The sequence below is a fragment of the Pleurodeles waltl genome, chromosome 12 (genome assembly GCF_031143425.1).
Source record: "Pleurodeles waltl isolate 20211129_DDA chromosome 12, aPleWal1.hap1.20221129, whole genome shotgun sequence".
NCBI lineage: Eukaryota > Metazoa > Chordata > Amphibia > Caudata > Salamandridae > Pleurodeles > Pleurodeles waltl.
The window spans coordinates 33,373,441-33,399,848 of NC_090451.1; the positions used below are offsets into that span (position 1 = coordinate 33,373,441).

The 26,408-nt window shown below is 51.1% G+C and overlaps 1 protein-coding gene across 1 annotated transcript in view; it reads left to right on the forward strand.

Annotated features, from left to right (window-relative positions):
- Positions 1-26,408, forward strand: part of FCHO1 (FCH and mu domain containing endocytic adaptor 1) — a 172,241-nt gene that overhangs the window by 108,538 nt on the left and 37,295 nt on the right. The window contains exons 15-19 of the mRNA XM_069216283.1: positions 12,144-12,325; positions 12,619-12,643; positions 20,737-20,799; positions 21,130-21,181; positions 21,417-21,502. Coding sequence (XP_069072384.1) covers positions 12,144-12,325; positions 12,619-12,643; positions 20,737-20,799; positions 21,130-21,181; positions 21,417-21,502 — 408 coding nt within the window. The remainder of the gene's footprint in view (positions 1-12,143; positions 12,326-12,618; positions 12,644-20,736; positions 20,800-21,129; positions 21,182-21,416; positions 21,503-26,408) is intronic.

Sequence of the window (26,408 nt, forward strand, 5' to 3'; positions counted from 1 at the left end):
GGCATGAGCCCTAGGAAACTGCAGGCAGGGACGGTACTCTACAGAGGTGAGCAGTAGAAACTGGCAGGCAGTACTGATACTTTACAGGAAACTGCAGGTAGGGATGGTACTCTGTGGAGGTGAGCACTAGGAAACTGTAGGCAGCGATAGTACTCTATGGAGTGAGTGTGAGGAAACTGCAGGCAGCGATAATACTCTATGGAGTGAGTGTGAGGAAACTGCAGGCAGCGATAGTACTTTATGGAGTGAGTGTGAGGAAACTGCAGGCAGCGATAGTACTCTATGGAGTGAGTGTGAGGAAACTGCAGGCAGCGATAGTACTTTATGGAGTGAGTGTGAGGAAACTGCAGGCAGCGATAGTACTCTATGGAGTGAGTGTGAGGAAAGTGTAGGTAGAGATGGTACTCTATAGGAAACTGCAGGCAGCGACGGTACTCTACAGAGGTGAGTGTGAGGATACTGCAGGCTGTGATGGTACTCTACAGAGGTGAGTGTGAGGATACTGCAGGCAGCGACGGTACTCTACAGCGGTGAGTGTGAGGATACTGCAGGCAGCGACGGTACTCTACAGAGTTGAGTGTGAGGATACTGCAGGCAGCGACGGTACTCTACAGCGGTGAGTGTGAGGATACTGCAGGCAGCGACGGTACTCTACAGAGGTGAGTGTGAGGATACAGCAGGCAGCGACGGTACTCTACAGAGGTGAGTGTGAGGATACTGCAGGCAGCGACGGTACTCTACAGAGGTGAGTGTGAGGATACTGCAGGCAGCGACGGTACTCTACAGAGGTGAGTGTGAGGATACTGCAGGCAGCGACGGTACTCTACAGAGGTGAGTGTGAGGATACTGCAGGCAGCGACGGTACTCTACAGAGGTGAGTGAGGATACTGCAGGCAGCGATGGTACTCTACAGCGGTGAGTGTGAGGATACTGCAGGCAGCGATGGTACTCTACAGCGGTGAGTGTGAGGATACTGCAGGCAGCGATGGTACTCTACAGAGGTGAGTGTGAGCATACTGCAGGCAGCGATGGTACTCTACAGAGGTGAGTGTGAGCATACTGCAGGCAGCGATGGTACTCTACAGAGGTGAGTGTGAGGATACTGCAGGCAGCGACGGTACTCTACAGAGGTGAGTGTGAGGATACTGCAGGCAGCGACAGTACTCTACAGAGGTGAGTGTGAGGATACTGCAGGCAGCGACGGTACTCTACAGAGGTGAGTGTGAGGATACTGCAGGCTGCGACGGTACTCTACAGAGGTGAGTGTGAGGATACTGCAGGCAGCGACGGTACTCTACAGAGGTGAGTGTGAGGATACTGCAGGCAGCAACGGTACTCTACAGAGGTGAGTGTGAGGATACTGCAGGCAGCGACGGTACTCTACAGCGGTGAGTGTGAGGATACTGCAGGCAGCGACGGTACTCTACAGAGGTGAGTGTGAGGATACTGCAGGCAGCGATGGTACTCTACAGAGGTGAGTGTGAGGATACTGCAGGCAGCGATGGTACTCTACAGAGGTGAGTGTGAGGATACTGCAGGCAGCGATGGTACTCTACAGAGGTGAGTGTGAGCAAACTCCAGACACTGATGGTACTCTACAGAGGTGAGTGTGAGGATACTGCAGGCAGCGATGGTACTCTACAGAGGTGAGTGTGAGGATACTGCAGGCAGCGATGGTACTCTACAGAGGTGAGTGTGAGGGTACTGCAGGCAGCGATGGTACTCTACAGAGGTGAGTGTGAGGGTACTGCAGGCAGCGATGGTACTCTACAGAGGTGAGTGTGAGGATACTGCAGGCAGCGATGGTACTCTACAGAGGTGAGTGTGAGCAAACTGCAGACAGCGACGGTACTCTACAGAGGTGAGTGTGAGGATACTGCAGGCAGCGATGGTACTCTACAGAGGTGAGTGTGAGGATACTGCAGGCAGCGATGGTACTCTACAGCGGTGAGTGTGAGCAAACTGCAGACAGCGATGGTACTCTACAGCGGTGAGTGTGAGCAAACTGCAGACAGCGACGGTACTCTACAGAGGTGAGTGTGAGGATACTGCAGGCTGCGACGGTACTCTACAGAGGTGAGTGTGAGGATACTGCAGGCAGCGACGGTACTCTACAGAGGTGAGTGTGAGGATACTGCAGGCAGCGACGGTACTCTACAGAGGTGAGTGTGAGGATACTGCAGGCAGCGACGGTACTCTACAGCGGTGAGTGTGAGGATACTGCAGGCAGCGATGGTACTCTACAGAGGTGAGTGTGAGGATACTGCAGGCAGCGATGGTACTCTACAGAGGTGAGTGTGAGGATACTGCAGGCAGCGACGGTACTCTACAGCGGTGAGTGTGAGGATACTGCAGGCAGCGACGGTACTCTACAGACGTGAGTGTGAGGATACTGCAGGCAGCGATGGTACTCTACAGAGGTGAGTGTGAGGATACTGCAGGCAGCGATGGTACTCTACAGAGGTGAGTGTGAGGATACTGCAGGCAGCGATGGTACTCTACAGAGGTGAGTGTGAGGAAACTGCAGGCTGCGACGGTACTCTACAGAGGTGAGTGTGAGGATACTGCAGACAGCGATGGTACTCTACAGAGGTGAGTGTGAGGATACTGCAGGCTGCGACGGTACTCTACAGCGGTGAGTGTGAGGATACTGCAGGCAGCGATGGTACTCTACAGAGGTGAGTGTGAGGATACTGCAGGCAGCGACGGTACTCTACAGAGGTGAGTGTGAGGATACTGCAGGCAGCGATGGTACTCTACAGAAGTGAACGCTAGGAAACTGCAGGCAGCGATGGTACTCTACAGATGTGAATGGGAGAAACTGCAGGCTGCAACAGTACCTTATAGAGGTGAGCGCGAGGAAACTGCAGCCAGCGATGGTACTCTACAGAGCTGAGTGTGAAGAAACTGCAGGGAGTGATAGTACTCTAACAAGGTGAACACTAGGAAACTGTGGGCAGCGATGGTACTCTACAGCGGTGAGTGTGAGGATACTGCAGGCAGCGACGGTACTCTACAGAGGTGAGTGTGAGGATACTGCAGGCAGCGATGGTACTCTACAGAGGTGAGTGTGAGGATACTGCAGACAGCGATGGTACTCTACAGAGGTGAGTGTGAGGATACTGCAGGCAGCGATGGTACTCTACAGAGGTGAGTGTGAGGATACTGCAGGCAGCGATAGTACTCTATGGAGTGAGTGTGAGGAAAGTGTAGGTAGAGATGGTACTCTACAGAGGTGAGTGTGAGGATACTGCAGGCAGCGATGGTACTCTACAGCGGTGAGTGTGAGGATACTGCAGACAGCGATGGTACTCTACAGAGGTGAGTGTGAGGATACTGCAGGCAGCGATGGTACTCTACAGCAGTGAGTGTGAGGATACTGCAGGCAGCGATGGTACTCTACAGAGGTGAGCGTGAGGATACTGCAGGCAGCGATGGTACTCTACAGAGGTGAGCGTGAGGATACTGCAGGCAGCGATGGTACTCTACAGAGGTGAGCGTGAGGATACTGCAGGCAGCGATGGTACTCTACAGAGGTGAGCGCGAGGATACTGCAAGCAGCGATGGTACTCTACAGAGGTGAGCGTGAGGATACTGCAGGCAGCGATGGTACTCTACAGAGGTGAGCGTGAGGATACTGCAGGCAGCGATGGTACTCTACAGAGGTGAGCGTGAGGATACTGCAGGCAGCGATGGTACTCTACAGAGGTGAGCGTGAGGATACTGCAGGCAGCGATGGTACTCTACAGAGGTGAGCGTGAGGATACTGCAGGCTGCGACGGTACTCTACAGAGGAGTGTGAGGATACTGCAGGCAGCGATGGTACTCTACAGAGGTGAGTGTGAGGATACTGCAGACAGCGATGGTACTCTACAGCGGTGAGTGTGAGGATACTGCAGGCAGCGATGGTACTCTACAGAGGTGAGTGTGAGGATACTGCAGGCAGCGACGGTACTCTACAGAGGTGAGTGTGAGGATACTGCAGGCAGCGACGGTACTCTACAGAGGTGAGTGTGAGGATACTGCAGGCAGCGACGGTACTCTACAGCGGTGAGTGTGAGGATACTGCAGGCAGCGACGGTACTCTACAGAGGTGAGTGTGAGGATACTGCAGGCAGCGACGGTACTCTACAGAGGTGAGTGTGAGGATACTGCAGACAGCGACGGTACTCTACAGCGGTGAGTGTGAGGATACTGCAGACAGCGATGGTACTCTACAGAGGTGAGTGTGAGGATACTGCAGGCAGCGATGGTACTCTACAGAGGTGAGTGTGAGGATACTGCAGGCAGCGATGGTACTCTACAGAGGTGAGTGTGAGGATACTGCAGGCAGCGATGGTACTCTACAGAGGTGAGTGTGAGGATACTGCAGGCAGCGATGGTACTCTACAGCGGTGAGTGTGAGGATACTGCAGGCAGCGATGGTACTCTACAGAGGTGAGTGTGAGGATACTGCAGGCTGCGACGGTACTCTACAGCGGTGAGTGTGAGGATACTGCAGGCTGCGACGGTACTCTACAGAGGTGAGTGTGAGGATACTGCAGGCAGTGACGGTACTCTACAGAGGTGAGTGTGAGGATACTGCAGGCAGCGACGGTACTCTACAGAGGTGAGTGTGAGGATACTGCAGGCAGCGATGGTACTCTACAGAAGTGAACGCTAGGAAACTGCAGGCAGCGATGGTACTCTACAGATGTGAATGGGAGAAACTGCAGGCTGCAACAGTACCTTATAGAGGTGAGCGCGAGGAAACTGCAGCCAGCGATGGTACTCTACAGAGCTGAGTGTGAAGAAACTGCAGGGAGTGATAGTACTCTAACAAGGTGAACACTAGGAAACTGTGGGCAGCGATGGTACTCTACAGCGGTGAGTGTGAGGATACTGCAGGCAGCGACGGTACTCTACAGAGGTGAGTGTGAGGATACTGCAGGCAGCGATGGTACTCTACAGAGGTGAGTGTGAGGATACTGCAGACAGCGATGGTACTCTACAGAGGTGAGTGTGAGGATACTGCAGGCAGCGATGGTACTCTACAGAGGTGAGTGTGAGGATACTGCAGGCAGCGATAGTACTCTATGGAGTGAGTGTGAGGAAAGTGTAGGTAGAGATGGTACTCTACAGAGGTGAGTGTGAGGATACTGCAGGCAGCGATGGTACTCTACAGCGGTGAGTGTGAGGATACTGCAGACAGCGATGGTACTCTACAGAGGTGAGTGTGAGGATACTGCAGGCAGCGATGGTACTCTACAGAGGTGAGTGTGAGGATACTGCAGGCAGCGATGGTACTCTACAGAGGTGAGTGTGAGGATACTGCAGGCAGCGATGGTACTCTACAGAGGTGAGTGTGAGGATACTGCAGGCAGCGATGGTACTCTACAGAGGTGAGTGTGAGGATACTGCAGGCAGCGATGGTACTCTACAGAGGTGAGCGCGAGGATACTGCAAGCAGCGATGGTACTCTACAGAGGTGAGCGTGAGGATACTGCAGGCAGCGATGGTACTCTACAGAGGTGAGCGTGAGGATACTGCAGGCAGCGATGGTACTCTACAGAGGTGAGCGTGAGGGTACTGCAGGCAGCGATGGTACTCTACAGAGGTGAGTGTGAGGATACTGCAGGCAGCGATGGTACTCTACAGAGGTGAGCGTGAGGATACTGCAGGCAGCGATGGTACTCTACAGCGGTGAGCGTGAGGATACTGCAGACAGCGATGGTACTCTACAGAGGTGAGTGTGAGGATACTGCAGGCAGCGATGGTACTCTACAGAGGTGAGTGTGAGGATACTGCAGGCAGCGATGGTACTCTACAGAGGTGAGTGTGAGGATACTGCAGGCAGCCCGTCGTGACCAGGATATCTTTGACATCTGAGTGTAGTTCATATCCCCATTTATCCAGCTGCTTCTTGGTTTCTCTCCAAGACCCCGGGTGCCTCTGTCCCAACTCACTCCTCGCGCCCTTCCTACCAGTCTGTCATGAGAGTTCTTCGATTCTGCAAGACTTGAAATGGCTGTACCCTCTCAGTTTTGGCTCTATCCTTCTAGAGTGCTGTGCATCTAATCTGAGGCCAGCTTCTTCTGATCCGCAGTTCTAGAAGTCCTGCATTTATTACCAGGTGTTCCCACCACTTCTAGTGGAAGCCTCAGCCATGTGGTGTTCAATTTTTGACATTTACAGGGATAGGAGGAGGCAGTATCGGGTCTTGTGCCTCCATCTGACAAGGGTTCAGAGCTCCATCACCCAGGTGCACACTCTGTAGGACTCATGTGCAGGAATGATGCGTCCTTTGTCTGTGTCAGGCCATGCACCTCCATCTGACAGGGGTTCAGAGCTCCATCACCCAGGTGCACTCTCTCTAGGACTCATGTGCAGGGATGATGGGGTCCTTTGTCAGGCCGTGCACCTCCATCTGACAGGGGTTCAGAGCTCCATCACCCAGGTGCACTCTCTCTAGGACTCATGTGCAGGGATGATGGGGTCCTTTATGTCAGGCCGTGCACCTCCATCTGACAGGGGTTCAGAGCTCCATCACCCAGGTGCACTCTCTCTAGGACACATGTGCAGGGATGATGGGGTCCTTTATGTCAGGCTGTGCATCTCCATCTGACAAGGGTTCAGAGTTCCATCACCCAGGTGCACTCTCTCTAGGACTCATGTGCAGGGATGATGTGTCCTTTGTGTCAGGCCGGGCACCTCCATCTGACAAGGGTTCAGAGCTCCATCACCCAGGTGCACTCTTTCTAGGATTCATGTGCAGGAATGATGGGGTCCCTTGTCGGTGTCAGGCCATGCACCTCCATCTGACAGGGGTTCAGAGCTCCATCACCCAGGTGCACTCTCTCTAGGACTCATGTGCAGGGATGATGGGTTCCTTTCAGTGTGAGGCTGTGCACCTCCATCTGACACGGGTTCAGAGCTCCATCACCCAGGTGCACTCTCTAGGAGTCATGTGCGGAGATGATGGGGTCCTTTGTGTCAGGCCGGGCACCTCCATCTGACAAGGGTTCAGAGCTCCAGCACCCAGGTGCACTCTCTAGGACACATGTGCAGGGATGATGGGGTCCTTTATGTCAGGCCGTGCATCTCCATCTGACAAGGGTTCAGAGTTCCATCACCCAGGTGCACTCTCTCTAGGACTCATGTGCAGGGATGATGTGTCCTTTGTGTCAGGCCGGGCACCTCCATCTGACAAGGGTTCAGAGTTCCATCACCCAGGAGCACTCTCTAGGACTCATGTGCAGGGATGTTGGGGTCCTTTGTGTCAGGCCGGGCACCTCCATCTGACAAGGGTTCAGAGCTCCATCACCCAGGTGCACTCTTTCTAGGATTCATGTGCAGGAATGATGGGGTCCCTTGTCGGTGTCAGGCCATGCACCTCCATCTGACAGGGGTTCAGAGCTCCATCACCCAGGTGCACTCTCTCTAGGACTCATGTGCAGGGATGATGTGTCCTTTGTGTCAGGCCAGGCACCTCCCTCTGACAAGGGTTCAGAGCTCCATCACCCAGGTGCACTCTTTCTAGGATTCATGTGCAGGAATGGTGGGGTCCCTTGTCGGTGACAGGCCATGCACCTCCATCTGACAGGGGTTCAGAGCTCCATCACCCAGGTGCACTCTCTCTAGGACTCATGTGCAGGGATGATGGGTTCCTTTCAGTGTGAGGCTGTGCACCTCCATCTGACACGGGTTCAGAGCTCCATCACCCAGGTGCACTCTCTCTAGGAGTCATGTGCGGAGATGATGGGGTCCTTTGTGTCAGGCCGGCACCTCCATCTGACAAGGGTTCAGAGCTCGAGCACCCAGGTGCACTCTTTCTAGGACTCATGTGCAGGGATGATGGGTTCCTTTATGACAGGCCGTGCATCTCCATCTGACAAGGGTTCAGAGTTCCATCACCCAGGTGCACTCTCTCTAGGACTCATGTGCAGGGATGATGTGTCCTTTGTGTCAGGCCGGGCACCTCCATCTGACAAGGGTTCAGCGCTCCATCACCCAGGTGCACTCTTTCTAGGATTCATGTGCAGGAATGATGGGGTCCCTTGTCGGTGTCAGGCCATGCACCTCCATCTGACAGGGGTTCAGAGCTCCATCACCCAGGTGCACTCTCTCTAGGACTCATGTGCAGGGATGATGGGTTCCTTTCAGTGTGAGGCTGTGCACCTCCATCTGACACGGGTTCAGAGCTCCATCACCCAGGTGCACTCTCTCTAGGAGTCCTGTGCGGAGATGATGGGGTCCTTTGTGTCAGGCCGGGCACCTCCATCTGACAAGGGTTCAGAGCTCCAGCACCCAGGTGCACTCTCTAGGACACATGTGCAGGGATGATGGGGTCCTTTATGTCAGGCCGTGCATCTCCATCTGACAAGGGTTCAGAGTTCCATCACCCAGGTGCACTCTCTCTAGGACTCATGTGCAGGGATGATGTGTCCTTTGTGTCAGGCCGGGCACCTCCATCTGACAAGGGTTCAGAGTTCCATCACCCAGGAGCACTCTCTAGGACTCATGTGCAGGGATGTTGGGGTCCTTTGTGTCAGGCCGTGCACCTCCATCTGACAGGGGTTCAGAGCTCCATCACCCAGGTGCACTCTCTCTAGGACACATGTGCAGGGGTCATTTGTCGGTGTCAGCCCGTGCACCTCCATCTGACAAGGGTTCTGAGTGAAGACATCCTGGTTTCTCTGTCACTGACTCTGGAGCCTGTGTCGACCCATTGCCCACCCATGTGAAGAGGAGGGATGAGGGTCTAATTTGAAGCTCAGACAGCCGGGATGTGAGTCACTTCTTTCTTGGATATTACATTTTCTTGTGCCTCTTTGTATCCTTTGGGATCCAGATTTTTGTCCTGGCTGGCTGTTGTTTTCTTGTGATCCTGCATCTTCCAGTATGTATGTATGTATGTATGTATGTATGTATATATATATATATATATATATATATATATATATATATATATATATATATATATTTGATGGCATGTGTAGTCTGCAGTATCTTCATCTGGGTAGGATGGCACTTTCTTGGAACCTTTGTCGCGCGTTCAGAGGATGAGGGTCTTGTCGTCCTCACTCCTGGAGTCTCGCAGCCCCATCCCTTTCGAGATGTACGGCCAGTGGAGAATGCATGCACCGGGCCTGCTGTGACAATCATCCTTTGCACAAAGTATCGACATGGAACTGGTGGCGCCCCGAGTGGCTCTGGCGTTTCCTCTTCTCTCTGCTGGCTTCCTGTCTGGCTGAGGGGGGGCGGCACGTGGCTTCTCGTGAGTGCTTCCTGAGCGCTTTCTAAAAACATGTTTTGATGACAGGAAACCACCGTGTGAGTCCTGGTGTCTGGGTGTCTCACCAGCGGAGCAGGGTGAGCGAGGCCATCATGCTTTTGTTGCTGGCTGGATCATTTCCGCTGCAGCCTCCCCCCTCCCCCCCAAACACCCCCAATTCTGTACTTATGTTTGGCTCTGATGATTTCTTTTTGAAAGTGAGTTGCGGGCTGGTGGTGACTGCGGCAAAGTCTAGTTTTAGCCTCTGGTTCAAATCAAAGGGGGTGCTTATGTTTGCCATTGAAGGTGTCCTGCAGATGTGATGGCCGAAGCGCCCTCTCTAACCTTGAAATGGCCCTGTTTGCAAACCAGCCTTATCAAAGATGTGTGCCAGAGCAGAGGCCTGGGTTTTGAAAGGCAGAGGGTGTAAACCTGCTCCTCACGTCCCCCAGCAGACCAGACACCTATTACCAAAAGCACCCAACCCGGTGTGGTACAAGAAGTCGGTCAGTGTCGCGAACGAGTGCCTGATTACGAGTTGCTGGTGACACTTGTTGCGGGTGGAATGTTTATGGATAAAAAACGAACTTCCACTGCATTTACCATGATGCACTGGGGCTGACTGCATGCTGGAATGTGAGGCAGGGTGCTCCCTTTCTGGTTTTTCTGTTTAAGAAGGCACCCTTGAGCCAACGAGCTGACGAGCTCTGGTTGAAGCACCTTCATGCCAGTGAGTGGTACACAAACTTGAGAGGACTTTTGGCAGCATTTCCAGCAACCCCACAGACAAAGCTGCTCTCTGCTGATGAAGGGCTTAACCAGAAACACGTGTCCAAAACTTTGCAGCACTTGCTGCAATTATTAATGTGAAAATTGTTAGTTTACCTTATGGATAAAAAACTAACTTGTACTGCATTTACCATGATGCACTGGGGCTGACTGCATGCTGGAGTTTGAGGCAGGGTGCTCCCTTTCTGTTTTTTTCTGTTAATGCAGTGGTGACCTCCCCAACAATGAGCCAACCTGTGGTGGGTTCAAGTTCCCTCCCCCCCTTAAAGTTGGAAATCCACTTTTCATCCTTTCAGTTGCTCCCACATGAGAGCCATCCGTGTTAGGTACCATTGTAGTGCACTGACCCGGGTATGTCGTTGCAGAAGCCGCATGGAAATACCGGATGCATCAGCAGCCCCTAAATGCCTAGCAGTGCATCTACGGCTGTTGTCTTGGAGGCAACACGCACACTGGTACATTAGTGACTCCTAGAGGCGTGCGCAGGTATGGCATTAGTGCTGCAGCCAACACAGGTGCAACCCCTGCAGGCCTGTAGGGGTACCACATTAGCCGAGGTCCCGGGGAGAGCAGACACAGCAGGTGCCTCGCTGATACGCGGATGCCAGCTGCAGTAAGTGATCCGCTGAGCTCCTGAAGTAGCGCGTTGAGGCTGGTGCAGCAGTGATACTTAGTAACCCCCTAGTGTGACAGTTGTTTGCTTCTACCTCACAATGTCCTCTAGAGTATGCATAAGCACTACACCTGTGAGCAGATGAACACTTCTGCTGGAGCATATACACTCCAGGAGGGCCCAACGCTCTTTCTAAATGCCCATATGTTTTTTAGAAAGGCTATGGGTTACCAAGGAGGTGTGGACCCCTTCTATTAGCCTCAGTGGATATATTTCAACGACAAGATATTTGTAAACCCATGTTTCAACTAATTAATCCATGTCTTCACATCAAGATTCTGTTTTAAATTTCCAGCCAAATCAGTCAATCCAGTGAAGATTTATTACGAAATACATAGATGAAAAACAAACTACTGACACGTGTTTCGCCCCCTAATGGTACATAAACGTGGGGCTTTCTCAAGGCTATTCAAATATTCTTAAGGTAAGTTCTTATAAAACCCTATTATCATATTGGGGTGATCAAGGAACATCAATGGATGAGCACCGCATTCTATGAAATCACGGGATAAATCCCTCAGGGCTGTTAGTTTTGTAATAAATCTTCACTGGATTCACTTATCTGGCTGGACATGCTAATTTGAAACAGAATCTTGATGTGAAGACATGGATTAATTAGTTGAAACATAGGTTTACCAATAACTTCTGCGGGAGCGACATCTACTGGCAGGTGGAAGAATGACACAACAGATGCTCGTGTGCGTGAGCGACACCTGGAGGCCAGTCGTGGTATGGCGGTGAATCAGGTCATTGGGATTGCGGTCTCTGAGGGAGCAGTGACCCCTACTGCCCCTTCTGTCAGCGTAGGGTAAGGGCCGGGCCTGTGCACTGGTCCCAGTGTACAACATGTCACTTCAGTGACAGCCCTCTCTCTAATGGGAGTTAATGTCGGAAAAACAGAAGCCATGATGTGCCCAGTGGGAAGATGAGGAGTTGGTGTCTGTTCAAGAGTGTTCCCAAACTTCCCTGGACTTGAGCCTGCTCTCCAGAGCCAGAATCTGCAGCGGGGAGGGCAGGGCCAAGGAACAGACTAGAAACCTGAGTTCCCACTGCAGCTACAGAGGGAGTAAAGTGCGTTTAAAACAAGCCACTAGGACTAGTGGGTGACTTGCTGGTCTCCGAAGGGGCTCTTAGTAGAAATCTGAAGAACCTGGCACTTTTTCAGGCCTACAGGCACAGTGTAGTTTTTAAACCTTTTTAGTGTTCCACTTGCAACCACCAGGTGGCAGCAGCCTGCAAGGAATGTGGATCTGTAGCAGACAAGTTGCACTACTGATGTTACAGGTGAAGAACTTTTCCCTAATAATGAAGTTCCTTTGGTACATACCTGGCAGGTGGTGGTGATCCTGCGCCCCTCGCCAGTGAGCCCCCATCCTTGGGTCTGTAGCTTCTTGCAGTAAAGTTTAAAGCTCCTTGACACCCACTCACAGGAACAGGACAACAACTTCTGCTCCTCCAGCGACTCCGACTTCGACGACAACGAGGGCCCGCGCCGCTTCCGCATCCAGATCAAGCCTTTCCAGCCGCGGGATGAGAACTGCAACACGGAGGCTGCGGTGGAGGAGCTGCGGGCGACGGTGGGCGCCCTCATCCTGCCGCCCTCTGCCGGGGTAGGTCCTCGGGGGGGGGCTTGCATAGCCCTGCACGGTTCCCGGGTCCACTGCGTGATGTGCGGCTCCGTTCCAGTGTTTTTCCTTGAATTCTGGGACTTGCAGTCTTGTTGTTCCCATTGTAAAACAGGACTACAACTCCCAGAATGCAATGGAAAAACCTGGAATGGAGCAGCACGTCACGCATGACCTGGGAAACTTGGCAGCTGTGGTTGTACCTTTGAGTAAAGGGCTGAATATCATGTTCAAATTCTAAATCTTGGTGTTTTTTTCTTCTCTCGTCCATGGAACAGGTGACAATGAAAAGAAACAATTCAAGTAAGTGGGCTGCCGAGGATGTACCTGGAGTATGTGGGGGCGAGGGGTTGGGAGTGGGGCAGTGGAGGTTCACCAGGTCCTACCACCGAGAAGTCTCGCGTGGTGCTTGTGTGGCGGACCAGCTTGGGAGTAGCTGCCGGGGCAGGGAGGGTAGTAACTGAAGTTTGGGGAGTTGGAGATTGAGCCAAGATCACACCAGACATTCGGTAGCAGCCAGGATCATAGCAAAAACCTTCTGGCCTCCGTGCCCTAGTGGGCCTCTACACCTGGTGGCACAGATGAGAAAACCAAGGATTGGATTAATGAATGTCAGAGTTCTCGCTATTTGCTTTTTCCCTTCCCTGGTGCCTCCATGAATTTTTCTTCTCACATTGTCTCCCCCCGTTTTCTGGTACTTGTTCCCTGTGCCCTTATCCCTGGTGTGCCTCCCCTCCTGCGGCACACTAGCTGGCACTTCGATTGCCCATTGATCCACTCCCTGTCCCTTTCTGTGGGGAACTTGCAAACTGACCTTTCTCGAGCGTCTTCTGCAGTCAGTGACCCGGTTGTGGTTTGAGAGGAGCTCTGCATCAGCAGCTGGGATTGGTACCTCTTGGGCCTTTTACAGGTTGAGTGCTTGAGACCTGCCCCTTGAAGTGCCTGTACATTCGCAGGGAGGGCTAGTGAATCGATTTGTGTTCGATTCCGCGACTTATTCAGGCCCTTCGCCTGTTCTCTTCTACATTCAACATCTTTTCTTATTGCTCGTTTAAATGCTCGAAGCTCTGAGTAGCCCAGTTTTTTAAACTGGTTGTCCTGAATTTTATGTTAAATCACTTTTAAATACTCAATTCATTTTTCGTTCAGCAGTGACTGCTACAAGGGCTGTTTTTCAAGCTTAATTGCAATTGACTTAATCCAAGCACCCCCTGAAAATGTCGAACTTATTGTTACTTTAGTCTCTGGGCCCCAGCGCAGTTCCGTAAATTTGATCTCTCGCCCATCTGGGCTAAAAACGATGACATCAGACGCCACAAAATCACTGGGCTTCGCTCGAGGTATCCATACGGACAGCGCCGTGCACATGCAACACCTTGTCAAATGTACTCGCTTCCAACTATATCTATTCAGAAGAAAGATGTTTCTTCTCCCACAGGAGTTGTTCCTGAAGTTCTCCCCACTTCCCTCCGGCTCCCCTAGAAGCCGCTCTCTTCGGTGCCGACAGTCGCCGCAGCTTGAAAGTTTTTAGTGCGCGTTATCGCAATCCTTGGAGCGGCATTGGCTTCCTGTGCAGGCTTCCGTCGATGTCCAGCTCGCTTCGTGACCCTCAGAGCCCTTCAGTGGAGCACCCCTGTACCTGCCTGTATCTTCCGCCCCCCTTGTGGCGTGCCAGGGAGTCTCAAACAAACTGACTTCCAGTTGGAAACCACTCAGTCTTCTGTTCAGTAACACTGACCTGCTGCAGCCGTATCCGGTGCTCTGTAGTCAGTCCTTCCTTACCTGCTGTGGCCCTTACGCAGAGCTTCAAGCTCCCCTCTTCAGTGCTGAGTCTCTGTTGCGCCCTCCCGTAGACGCGCCACTGATCGCTGTGTCTGCTCCTTCCTGGTTCCAACCCTGCGCTGTACAGTGTGACCACCGGGCACTGCCCAGGTGTGCCCCTGGTACCTGTGGCCTCCTCTTCCACTTACCTGGGTCTGTGCAACAGCAGTAGGTCTGTGACTGTGCAGGAGGCTGGGCTTCTGCAGTGCTTGCGCTGAGGTCCATCGACATCGAGGGCTGCGCTGTACAGTGGTACCACCGGGCACTGCCCAGGTGTGCCCCTGGTACCTGTGGCCTCCTCTTCCACTTACCTGGGTCTGTGCAACAGCAGTAGGTCTGTGACTGTGCAGGAGGCTGGGCTTCTGCAGTGATTGCGCTGAGGTCTATAGACATCGAGGGCTGCGCTGTACAGTGGTACCACCGGGCACTGCCCAGGTGTGCCCCTGGTACCTGTGGCCTCCTCTTCCACTTACCTGGGTCTGTGCAACAGCAGTAGGTCTGTGACTGTGCAGGAGGCTGGGCTTCTGCAGTGCTTGCGCTGAGGTCCATCGACATCGAGGGCTGCGCTGTACAGTGTGACCACCGGGCACTGCCCAGGTGTGCCCCTGGTACCTGTGGCCTCCTCTTCCACTTACCTGGGTCTGTGCAACAGCAGTAGGTCTGTGACTGTGCAGGAGGCTGGGCTTCTGCAGTGCTTGCGCTGAGGTCCATCGACATCCAGGGCTGCGCTGTACAGTGTGACCACCGGGCACTGCCCAGGTGTGCCCCTGGTACCTGTGGCCTCCTCTTCCACTTACCTGGGTCTGTGCAACAGCAGTAGGTCTGTGACTGTGCAGGAGGCTGGGCTTCTGCAGTGCTTGCGCTGAGGTCCATCGACATCGAGGGCTGCGCTGTACAGTGTGACCACCGGGCACTGCCCAGGTGTGCCCCTGGTACCTGTGGCCTCCTCTTCCACTTACCTGGGTCTGTGCAACAGCAGTAGGTCTGTGACTGTGCAGGAGGCTGGGCTTCTGCAGTGCTTGCGCTGAGGTCCATCGACATCGAGGGCTGCGCTGTACAGTGTGACCACCGGGCACTGCCCAGGTGTGCCCCTGGTACCTGTGGCCTCCTCTTCCACTTACCTGGGTCTGTGCAACAGCAGTAGGTCTGTGACTGTGCAGGAGGCTGGGCTTCTGCAGTGCTTGCGCTGAGGTCCATCGACATCCAGGGCTGCGCTGTACAGTGTGACCACCGGGCACTGCCCAGGTGTGCCCCTGGTACCTGTGGCCTCCTCTTCCACTTACCTGGGTCTGTGCAACAGCAGTAGGTCTGTGACTGTGCAGGAGGCTGGGCTTCTGCAGTGCTTGCGCTGAGGTCCATCGACATCGAGGGCTGCGCTGGACGGTGGGACCACCGAGCACTGCCCAGGTGTGCCCCTGGTACCTGTGGCCTCCTCTTCCACTTACCTGGGTCTGTGCAACAGCAGTAGGTCTGTGACTGTGCAGGAGGCTGGGCTTCTGCAGTGCTTGCGCTGAGGTCCATCGACATCGAGGGCTGCGATGTACAGTGTGACCACCGGGCACTGCCCAGGTGTGCCCCTGGTACCTGTGGCCTCCTCTTCCACTTACCTGGGTCTGTGCAACAGCAGTAGGTCTGTGACTGTGCAGGAGGCTGGGCTTCTGCAGTGCTTGCGCTGAGGTCCATCGACATCCAGGGCTGCGCTGTACAGTGTGACCACCGGGCACTGCCCAGGTGTGCCCCTGGTACCTGTGGCCTCCTCTTCCACTTACCTGGGTCTGTGTATCAGCAGTCGGTCTGTGACTGTGCAGGAGGCTGGGCTTCTGCAGTGCTTGCGCTGAGGTCCATCGACATCGAGGGCTGCGCTGTACAGTGTGACCACCGGGCACTGCCCAGGTGTGCCCCTGGTACCTGTGGCCTCCTCTTCCACTTACCTGGGTCTGTGCAACAGCAGTAGGTCTGTGACTGTGCAGGAGGCTGGGCTTCTGCAGTGCTTGCGCTGAGGTCCATAGACATCGAGGGCTGCGCTGTACAGTGGTACCACCGGGCACTGCCCAGGTGTGCCCCTGGTACCTGTGGCCTCCTCTTCCACTTACCTGGGTCTGTGCAACAGCAGTAGGTCTGTGACTGTGCAGGAGGCTGGGCTTCTGCAGTGCTTGCGCTGAGGTCCATCGACATCGAGGGCTGCTATGTACAGTGTGACCACCGGGCACTGCCCAGGTGTGCCCCTGGTACCTGTGGCCTCCTCTTCCACTTACCTGGGTCTGTGCAACAGCAGTAGGTCTGTGACTGTGCAGGAGGCTGGGCTTCTGCAGTGCTTGCGCTGAGGTCCATCGACATCGAGGGCTGCGCTGGGCAGTGGAAGCGTCATCACCAGTTCATCTATGGCAGGCTCGTCTCGCGCTTCGTATGTTGGTATCAAGGACTATTCTGATTTCAGAAATGGAATCTAACATTTAATTGTTCTTTGTGTGGGCCAAGGCTTTAGGGCAGTTCAGAGTGACCCAGTAGGGCGGCTGGGCCTACGTCTTTCAAGGCGTAGTCTGAATCTGGGGCAGAACCCCACAACCTACCTCACCGTCCAGATGGTCGCAGTGGAGTTATTGCTCTAGTCCCTCCCTCTTGGGCCCTGGTTATTGGAGCTAGTCTCATCACGCTTCCTTGCATCTCTCAGATTCATACTGATCGCTGCGGATTCTCCGCGATGCGTTTGTACGTTCACCGCGGCCTCACGGGCTCTTCGCACGAAACCTGTGGTAAAGAACAAATGCATTACAAACACTTGGTCAACTTGCCTGTGGGGTTTTCTCTTTTGATTCCACTGCGACTTTAGATAAGGCAACTGTTCAGGATTTCTCTTCTATCTTGACCCAGTTGGTCAGCCACAAGTTTGTGACTTGATGATAGACATGCGCATCACCCCACACTGCACCCCTTGCAGGTTTTGAACTGTCCATACCTTAGTGGGGAGACCTCCCTTGGCTTATGGGCCGTGCTTCTGAGAACAAAAAAACCTGTTGAGAAAGTTCTGTGAAAGTTCATCTCCGGGGCAGTTGTTTCCCTCCCCATTTCTTTCCATTGTGCTTTTGTACAGCCGTGGCTTGTCTTTGCTGATATTCAACTTTCCGAAGTGCCAAGCAGGACCCCATGGCCTACACTGAAACACGTTTTTGTGTTCATGTTGGTTTTATCAAACTATGCAGAGCTCCCAATGTAAAACATGTTTTTGTCATATAGTGGACGACACATTTGCACAGTGGGTTATATTTTATTTTCTGGGACCTAGTTTGTTTGGACGCGTCTGTTAGTTTAAGCCGTGAGACAGTCTCATTACATAAATTGCAGTCAGGGCTTTCCCTACAAACTCATCCACATATACATTAGCTAAACGTAGGTTTTCATCTTCAGCCTCCATCACCAAAAGAGGCGTCACCATTGGCCCGATACCCCTGCGTTTGCCTCCCCTGACCCCCTCCCAACCCATTCTCGCTCCAAACCAGGCCTCATTCCTAAAAATGCAAATTCCTTGAGGTGCCTACATATATTTGGTGTTTAAAACTTTTTCTGTCCGTAGTGATGAATTTTCTGTTATTTTTCTACATGTCCTTCCTTTTAGCTGAACCACGTAACACTTACGCGATGCGGGTGGCTGTAGGACGCTGTGTAATATTAGTGACATAGTATAGTAGGGCTCCCTTTCAGGAATTCTTTCTCAGTTCTAAATAGTCACATTATTTTGCCATAGCCATTGATGCTCAAATGGTACCCAGTTAGAATTCTACTGAGAACTTTTTTCTAAGTTAACAATAGATTGTTCACTCCAGCAAGGTTTTTCAGATTCTGACTCCATCCTCAGCATATGTCCGCAGGGATGCATCATCGGTGGATTAGCATACTCGCCCACTGTTGGCAAGCCACCATGTTTGTGCAGGCATCTTTGTGACAACCTCCCCCACGTCCGACAGCTGCTCTTTTGGCAGCCCACCATTCCACGCGAATGGGGTGTCTTCAGGCGGGGCTCGCGGTTACACACGCTCCGCTCTGGAGTACACTTGCTCTTTTGGTCAGTCATTTGCACACATTACTCCTACTTATCCCCTGCACTTAGTAATCAGAATGTTTCCTATCACATAGCTACCATAGTAAAAACAAGTATTTGCAATGCATTGGGTCTCGTGTTTGCTCGACTTAGAGCTATTAGCGTTGTCAATTCCTAACTTGACTTTTCTTGCCACTTAAATTGAAAATGAAAAGTAAAACAGTTGACATAAGCAAGCTGATTCAAAGCACCACGGCAGCCATGAGCACGAAGGAGACACACAAAAGGAAAAAGAAGTTTGCTCACAGTCAGACGTATCGGCAAACGTGCAATTATCCATGTAACATGGTCGATGTCCAAGGGGTAAGAAAACCGCCCCAAGGAGGGAAAAATGTAAAGCATTTACCAATGATAACAAAGGATTTTTGAAAGGCAAGCCCATGAACAAGTGACAGTGATGGGCGTGCAGTGGGCGTGGTTAAAAGCCCACAGAGATTACAACAGGGCAGAGTGCTTGTGCGTGCAACCTAAAAATGGTTTCTGCCTCCGTGGTGCTTAACTTTTGGATAAACTTTATTTTTGTGAGGTCATAGAAGTAGGTGATGTTTTCTGTGTCTCTTGTTCTTAGTTTGAGATGTGTGGTTAGTTGTGCTGCTTGTAATTCTTGATAATTTCCCCTTTCCAGCTTTGCTAAATAGGTTTTACAAGGTGTGGGTTGCACAAGACGCCTGCTTCTAGGTCCAAGTGCTTTCTCCCAGGCCAGTTGATGTGTTATTGGTTCCTCGGCTGGAAGACTTGTTCTGATTAGCCTGAAGTAAGCTTCTCCGGGAGTTGTCCTAGGGGTTTAGCTTGGTTTCCAATAGTGCACTAATTTGTGATACAATGTTCTGCTGTAAAGCCTTCATAAGTGAAAAGTAACCCTGATGTTCAGTTCCCTTTCCTCCTGTTGTAAGTAGTCCAGTAAGGGGCTGGGTGATGTTTCCTTAAAATATCACAGTCTCTAGTTTATTTTTTTATCTTGGTAGTACATTTTGTAGTTTGAAATTATAGTCCACAATATTTCATTCTAAGTTATAAGCAGTGTGATGGACCAAGCAATTGTCTTTGTTTATTTTTCTAAGATTAATTGATCTCCTGGGTACCGTGGTTTTAAACGGTCTATAAACCACTGAAACCTTTCAGTTAGATCTTCTCTGAAACTTCTAAGCAGGGATTTAATTATTTTTTTTAAATTTAAAACGTGGCCGCACAATTGTCAGTTTCTTGTTTTCCAAATGCTAAAAAAATAGTAGTTTATATTGCATGAGAGATTTTAGCCATTTAACTTGTAAATTTGTGATATCTTAATTTGAAGTTATTTTCCTTATTGGAAGCTTCACTGTGGCAAAGTGTACCGATCTTGGACAAAGATGGGTGCTTATGGGGCAGGGCGCCTAATGATGAGTTTGTATTGGAAGTCCCTAACAGTTGGGATGTTCACTGCAGTGGACGGTGTTTCTTGACCCGAAGCTGGATTCACTCCTATTCTCTGCTCTCCTCTTCCTTGCACCTTTCAGGATGAAGTCTTGGTCTCCTGGTGCTTTTAGTGATGTCTTCTGCTAACGTCACTGGTTGCGATGTCGGCTTCCTGTCGTCTTACCATATTTGATGACTCCTGCTAATGTCACTGGTTGCAATGTCGGCTTCTTGTCGTCTTACCATATTTGGTATCTTCTGCTAACGTCACTGGCTGCAATGGCTTCTTGTCGTCTTACCATATTTGATGACTCCTGCTAATGTCACTGGTTGCGATGTCGGCTTCTTGTCGTCTTACCATATTTGATGACTCCTGCTAATGTCACTGGTTGCGATGTCGGCTTCTTGTCGTCTTACCATATTTGGTATCTTCTGCTAACGTCACTGGTTGCGATGTCGGCTTCTTGTCGTCTTACCATATTTGATATCTTCTGCTAACGTCACTGGTTGCGATGTCGGCTTCTTGTCGTCTTACCATATTTGATATCTCTTGATTCCCTACCGGTGAGGATAGACTTCACACACATCTGGAATCACACCTCTGGTACCTATGCAGTGGTCTCTGTATTTGACAAGGTTCTCGTGTGCACCGTCCGCGTTCTCGATTATCAACACGATCCTGTGCAGCACAGTTCGTGAACCCTCAGAATTCAGGTTTTAAGGCTCCTGTAAATGCTAAATAAAACTGGAAACACTGTCTGGTCCTTAGGCCCTGTGTAGGGAAGTCGCAGTATCACTTCCTTCATCCTTCACGTTTGCTGTAGGAAGGCATACCTCTTTAGGGAAAATGTTCCAGGTAGTGTACCAAGGCGGCATCCAAGAGGCCCCTTCTATTTCCAGGTTATCAGAATTTTATTTGCAGAAAAAAAAGAGGTGAAAGTCATTTTCAGAACTGATACATACAGGATAGGACCTTTTTCCCCTGATGAGGGATGATCTCATTTTTCAGGAAGGACCTAAAGCTTGTTTATTGGGGCCATGCTGCACCAGTGTTTCTCATGCTTTTATTCTTTATTTTTACCAGGGCATACGGCTGTTCTGAATCCTGCTTCTGTCGATGCCGAATCGGAGGCCACGTCTGGGACCGGTAAGTGGTGTCCGGTGGAGAGCGATACTCACATGGTAACTACTCACAGCGGCATCTGCGAGCTGTGCTCAAAATGTACAGGAAAACTTCTGAATGAATTAAAAACATGGGGCTTTTTCCAGGAGGTTGTTGTGCCCGGCGTTTTGGCGGTGCTCTCTCCTTCCACGGTCCTGTGTCATCCTTATTCAAACAGTTTTTCAGGTAGTGACAGACTGTTTCTAGAACTTTCTACCAGTCTCATTAAGGACTCCTTGATTAGCCTTACACTGGACTATTTGATGGTCTTGCAAACAAACCTCTAATTAACGCAGTCGCTTTTCTTCCCTTCAGGTGAAGACTCTCGGAAGCTACCCACGCCCTCGCTGACATCACGCACGAGCAGGTAACACGCAGTGACCTCACCTTCCTGCCATGCAGTCCCATATAACAGGTGTTGCCTCCACTTTCATAACCCTTGAAGGCTTGGACTAGAGTGCAATAACTAATAACAGGAAATGCACAACCTTAGCATTGGCCTAACTCCTTTGACCCTGGAATAGTGTTTGCGTACATCTACACATGATGCGTTGCTTCCTCAGTCATATAATGTACCACCCCTCTTTTGCTTTTTGCCCCAGCTCTTCGATGAGATCTTCAGCGGACCCTCCTGAACCCCTCTTTGGACCCCCCCTAGAATCAGCGTTTGAACAGGAGGATCTCACAGGTGAGGAGGTGTGGTGGGATTATATGGGTGGTTGGTGGGGGAGCAGGTGTACACGGCAGAGACACATGTGGAGGTGGTACGGTTTGTGGTTGGTTGCATAGGAGGAGTGTGCAAACAGCAGTGGGTGTAGATGAGGTGTAGGGGTGTGGCGGGGCAGTCAGCGGGATTATGGGGAGCGCTTTGTCATGTTGAGTTATTTTCATGGGTTCCTCAGGTGGAAAGGAGTTCAGTTTCGGTTTGTGGCTGGGTAGTGTTCAGTCAGCTTGGTTTTGCTTAGTAGGACAGTACAGTTTAACTGGCTTCCTTACCAGATAAGTCTGTGAATGTTTTGTGTTTTGCACACTGAACTGGATGGATTTCATGCACTTCCAAGTTGGACACATATGGCAGCTAATTTAAGGAGCAGTGCTTTGCTCAGGGTCACACAGTGGGGTCAGGTAGAGAAGCCAGAATCTAGCTCCTGTTTTGCAGCATCAGTCTTTTCTAGATTTACTTGCTCTTCATTATTCCGCCATCTAGTGGTTGGGTCCAGAACAGCTTTTTTTTAATTTTTTTTATGTGGGCGTCGCCCATTTGGTGATATGTTCCTCCTTGGATGACAGCACATATACGCCCCGGAAGCCCCTCTGCGTGGTCTCCATCTTCAGATAATTTCTTTTTTGCAATCCTCTTCTGTGGCTCCTCTCTTTGACTCCTACTTTTACATGGAGCACATATTTTCCATGTTTGTGGAGGATGGTGGGTTGGAAGTGAATCCACAAAACTCTTCAAACTGCAAAACTACTCGTGCAGGCAAGTAACCCTTCCATCATGCAGTGTGAGGTTTGTCGATTCACCTGCTCCGCGTTGACTTTGTAGCGGCTTTATTCTGTCGGGAGGTGGTGTTACAATGAGTTTGTATTTGCAAACAGATGTTTTAGCACTTTCTGTCCCACCTGCGCGTCTTTGTTCGCTGGGATATCTACACTGCAGTGTGTGGAAAGATATGAGTGGATGACTGCGTGGCTGCCCTGCATATTCCATAATGGAGGCATTCGCGACGAAGGTGAGCATTGCTCTGTTTTGTGTAGTGGGCCTGAGGCGTTGCTTCCAGCGTAGCTCCTGCGGTTGCACGGCATCTTTAGATTGTTTGCTCCGTCGATCTTCCTGTAGTCCCGTTGCTTACTCTGGAGCCTTTTTAAATGAAAAAAAATATGTTCGATGGCATGTGTAGCTGCAGATACACATGTTGTGCATAGTCCGCCATCTGGTGTTGGGTCGGAGTGTTACAAGTTGTTTTTCTTCGAAGAAGTCTTTCGAGTCACGAGACCGAGGGACTCCTCCTCTTTTGCTTCCATTGCGCATGGGCGTCGACTCCATCTTCGATTGTTTTCTTTCCGCCATCGGGTTCGGACGTGTTCCTTTTCGCTCCGGGTTTCGGAACGGAAAGATAGTTAAAAATTCGGAAAATTACGTCGGTATTGTTGCGTTCGGGATCGGGTTAGATAGAATCGACACCGAATCGAATCGTGAAGAGCTCCGGTAGCCCTTCGGGGTAATTTCGATCCCCCGTCGGGGCCTGGTCGGCCCGACCGCGTGTAACATCGAGGCTGATGGAACGGACCCCGTTCCGATTCTGCCCTAAATGCCACAACAAATACCCATATACAGACCAACATTTGGTCTGTAACCTGTGCCTGTCGCCCGAGCACAAGGAAGAAACTTGTGAGGTCTGTCGTGCGTTTCGATCCCGAAAAACGCTCCGTGACCGGCGAGCCAGAAGATTACAGATGGCGTCCACGCCGACAGGACACCGAGAGTTCGAGGAACAAGGAGAAGAAGAGGAAGCCTTCTCTATCCATGAATCGGACTCGGAGGAATTCGACGTCCACGAAACAGTGAGTAAGATGTCGAAGCCAGCACACAAGAAAACAGACAAGGCCCAGGGGACGCCACTGCCAACAGGCCGTGGCTCAACCCATAAAGTCGGTGACCGCCCATCGGCACCGAAAAAGGCCGAACTAGTGCCAAGATCGTCCGACTCTGGTCGAGACACAGGCACGCAGCAATCTCGGGACCGAGACAGTGCTGCCGACAAAGATCGACGCAGAGACAGCGGCACCGAGGAGGATTGACGCCGAGAAGTCTCGACTCAGAAAAAGAGAAAAGTCGCCTCGGAGCCGAAAACGAGTAAGGACATAGTTTCGGTGCCGAAACGACCGGCAACCGAGCCAACTACCAGCTCATATTCAGAGGAGCAATCACTGTCCTCTCAATTGCGCAAACATAGATTCGAGGAAGAGTTACAGTCCACTGCAGTAGACCACACTCAAAAGCGGATCTTCATACAGAGTGGAACAGGGAAGATCAGCACCCTTCCCCCTATTAGGAGAAAAAGGAGACTTGAGTTCCAAACACAGGAACAAGCACCACAAACAAAAGTGGTGAAGAACGTAACTCCGCCACCCTCTCCTCCACCTGTAACTTACATATCACCGGCACAGACTCCGTCACACTCACCGGCTCACACCACCATGAGCCAAGATGACCAGGACGCTTGGGACCTATACGACGCCCCAGTGTCAGACAACAGTCCGGAGGCGTATCCTACCAAGCCCTCACCACCAGAGGACAGCACAGCGTATTCACAGGTGGTAGCTAGGGCAGCAGAGTTCCATAACGTGTCGCTACACTCAGAACCTGTCGAGGATGACTTCCTTTTCAACACCCTCTCCTCCACCCATAGCACCTACCAGAGCCTGCCTATGCTCCCAGGAATGCTAAGGCACGCAAAGCAAATCTTCAAAGAGCCTGTCAAGAGTAGAGCAATAACACCAAGGGTGGAAAAGAAATATAAAGCACCGCCCACAGACCCTGCTTTCATCACTTCACAACTGCCACCAGATTCGGTTGTAATAGGGGCAGCTCGCAAGAGAGCCAACTCTCACACATCAGGCGATGCACCACCTCCGGATAAAGAAAGCCGCAAGTTTGACGCAGCCGGAAAAAGGGTCGCAGTACAAGCTGCAAACCAGTGGCGCATCGCTAACTCTCAAGCGCTCCTAGCGCGATATGATAGAGCCCATTGGGACGAGATGCAGCACCTCATCGAGCATCTACTCAAGGATTTACAAAAAAGGGCGAAACAGGTGGTTGAGGAGGGACAAAACATCTCCAATAACCAAATACGCTCCTCTATGGATGCAGCGGACACAGCTGCAAGAACAATTAACACAGCAGTAACCATAAGAAGGCACGCGTGGTTACGAACCTCTGGCTTTAAACCGGAGATACAGCAAGCGGTGCTCAATATGCCATTCAATGAGCAACAATTGTTCGGACCTGAAGTGGACACGGCAATTGAGAAGCTAAAAAAGGACACTGACACTGCCAAGGCCATGGGCGCACTCTATTCCCCGCAGGGCAGAGGCACTTTCGGGACCTTCCGCAAAACAACCTTCAGAGGGGGGTTTCGGGGTCAGGCCACACAAGCCAGTACCTCACATTCAACACCGTCTACCTACCAGGGACAGTACCAAAGGGGAGGCTTTCGGGGCCAGTACAGAGGAGGACAGTTCCCTAGAAACAGGGGAAAGTTTCAAAGCCCAAAAACACCTGCAACCAAACAGTGACTCACAGGTCACTCATCCCCTCCACACAACACCAGTGGGGGGAAGAATAGGTCAGTATTACCAATCTTGGGAGGAAATAACAACAGACACTTGGGTCTTAGCAATTATCCAACATGGTTATTGCATAGAATTTCTCCAAATCCCTCCAAATATACCACCAAAATCACAGAATATATCAAAACAGCATTCAGACCTTCTGGAAATAGAAGTTCAAGCATTACTGCAAAAGAACGCAATAGAACTGGTACCAGGTACACAAATAAACACAGGAGTTTACTCACTGTACTTTCTAATACCAAAAAAGGACAAAACACTGAGACCAATCCTAGATCTCAGAACACTAAACACCTACATCAAATCAGAACACTTTCACATGGTCACGCTACAAGAAGTGTTACCATTGCTAAAGCAACAAGACTACATGACAACCTTAGATCTCAAAGACGCGTATTTCCACATACCTGTACATCCCTCGCACAGGAAATACCTAAGGTTCGTATTCAAAGGAATACATTACCAATTCAAAGTATTGCCGTTCGGTATAACAACCGCACCAAGAGTCTTTACAAAATGCCTAGCAGTAGTAGCTGCACACATCAGAAGGCAGCAAATACACGTATTCCCGTATCTAGACGATTGGCTAATCAAGACCAACTCACTGACAAAGTGTTCACACCACACAGATCAGGTCATACAAACCCTCGACAAACTCGGTTTCTCCGTCAACTATGCAAAATCACACATTCTGCCGTGCAAAGTACAGCAATACCTAGGAACAACAATAGACACAACAAGGAGAATAGCCACTCCAAGTCCACAAAGGGTTCAAAATGTCCTAAAAGTTATACAAACCATGTATCCAACACAAAAAAATACAGGCAAAGATGGTATTACAACTCCTAGGCATGATGTCCTCATGCATAGCCATTGTCCCGAACGCAAGACTGCACATGAGGCCCTTACAACAGTGCCTAGCATCACAATGGTCACAAGCACAGGGTCACCTTCTAGATCTGGTGTTGATAGACCGCCAAACATACATCTCGCTTCTATGGTGGAACAGTATAAATTTAAACAAAGGGCGGCCTTTCCAAGACCCAGTGCCACAATACGTGATAACAACAGATGCTTCCATGACAGGGTGGGGAGCACATCTCAATCAACACAGCATCCAAGGACAATGGGACGTACATCAAACAAAACTGCATATAAATCACCTCGAATTGCTAGCAGTTTTCCTAGCGTTAAAAGCATTCCAACCCATCATAACCCACAAGTACATTCTTGTCAAAACA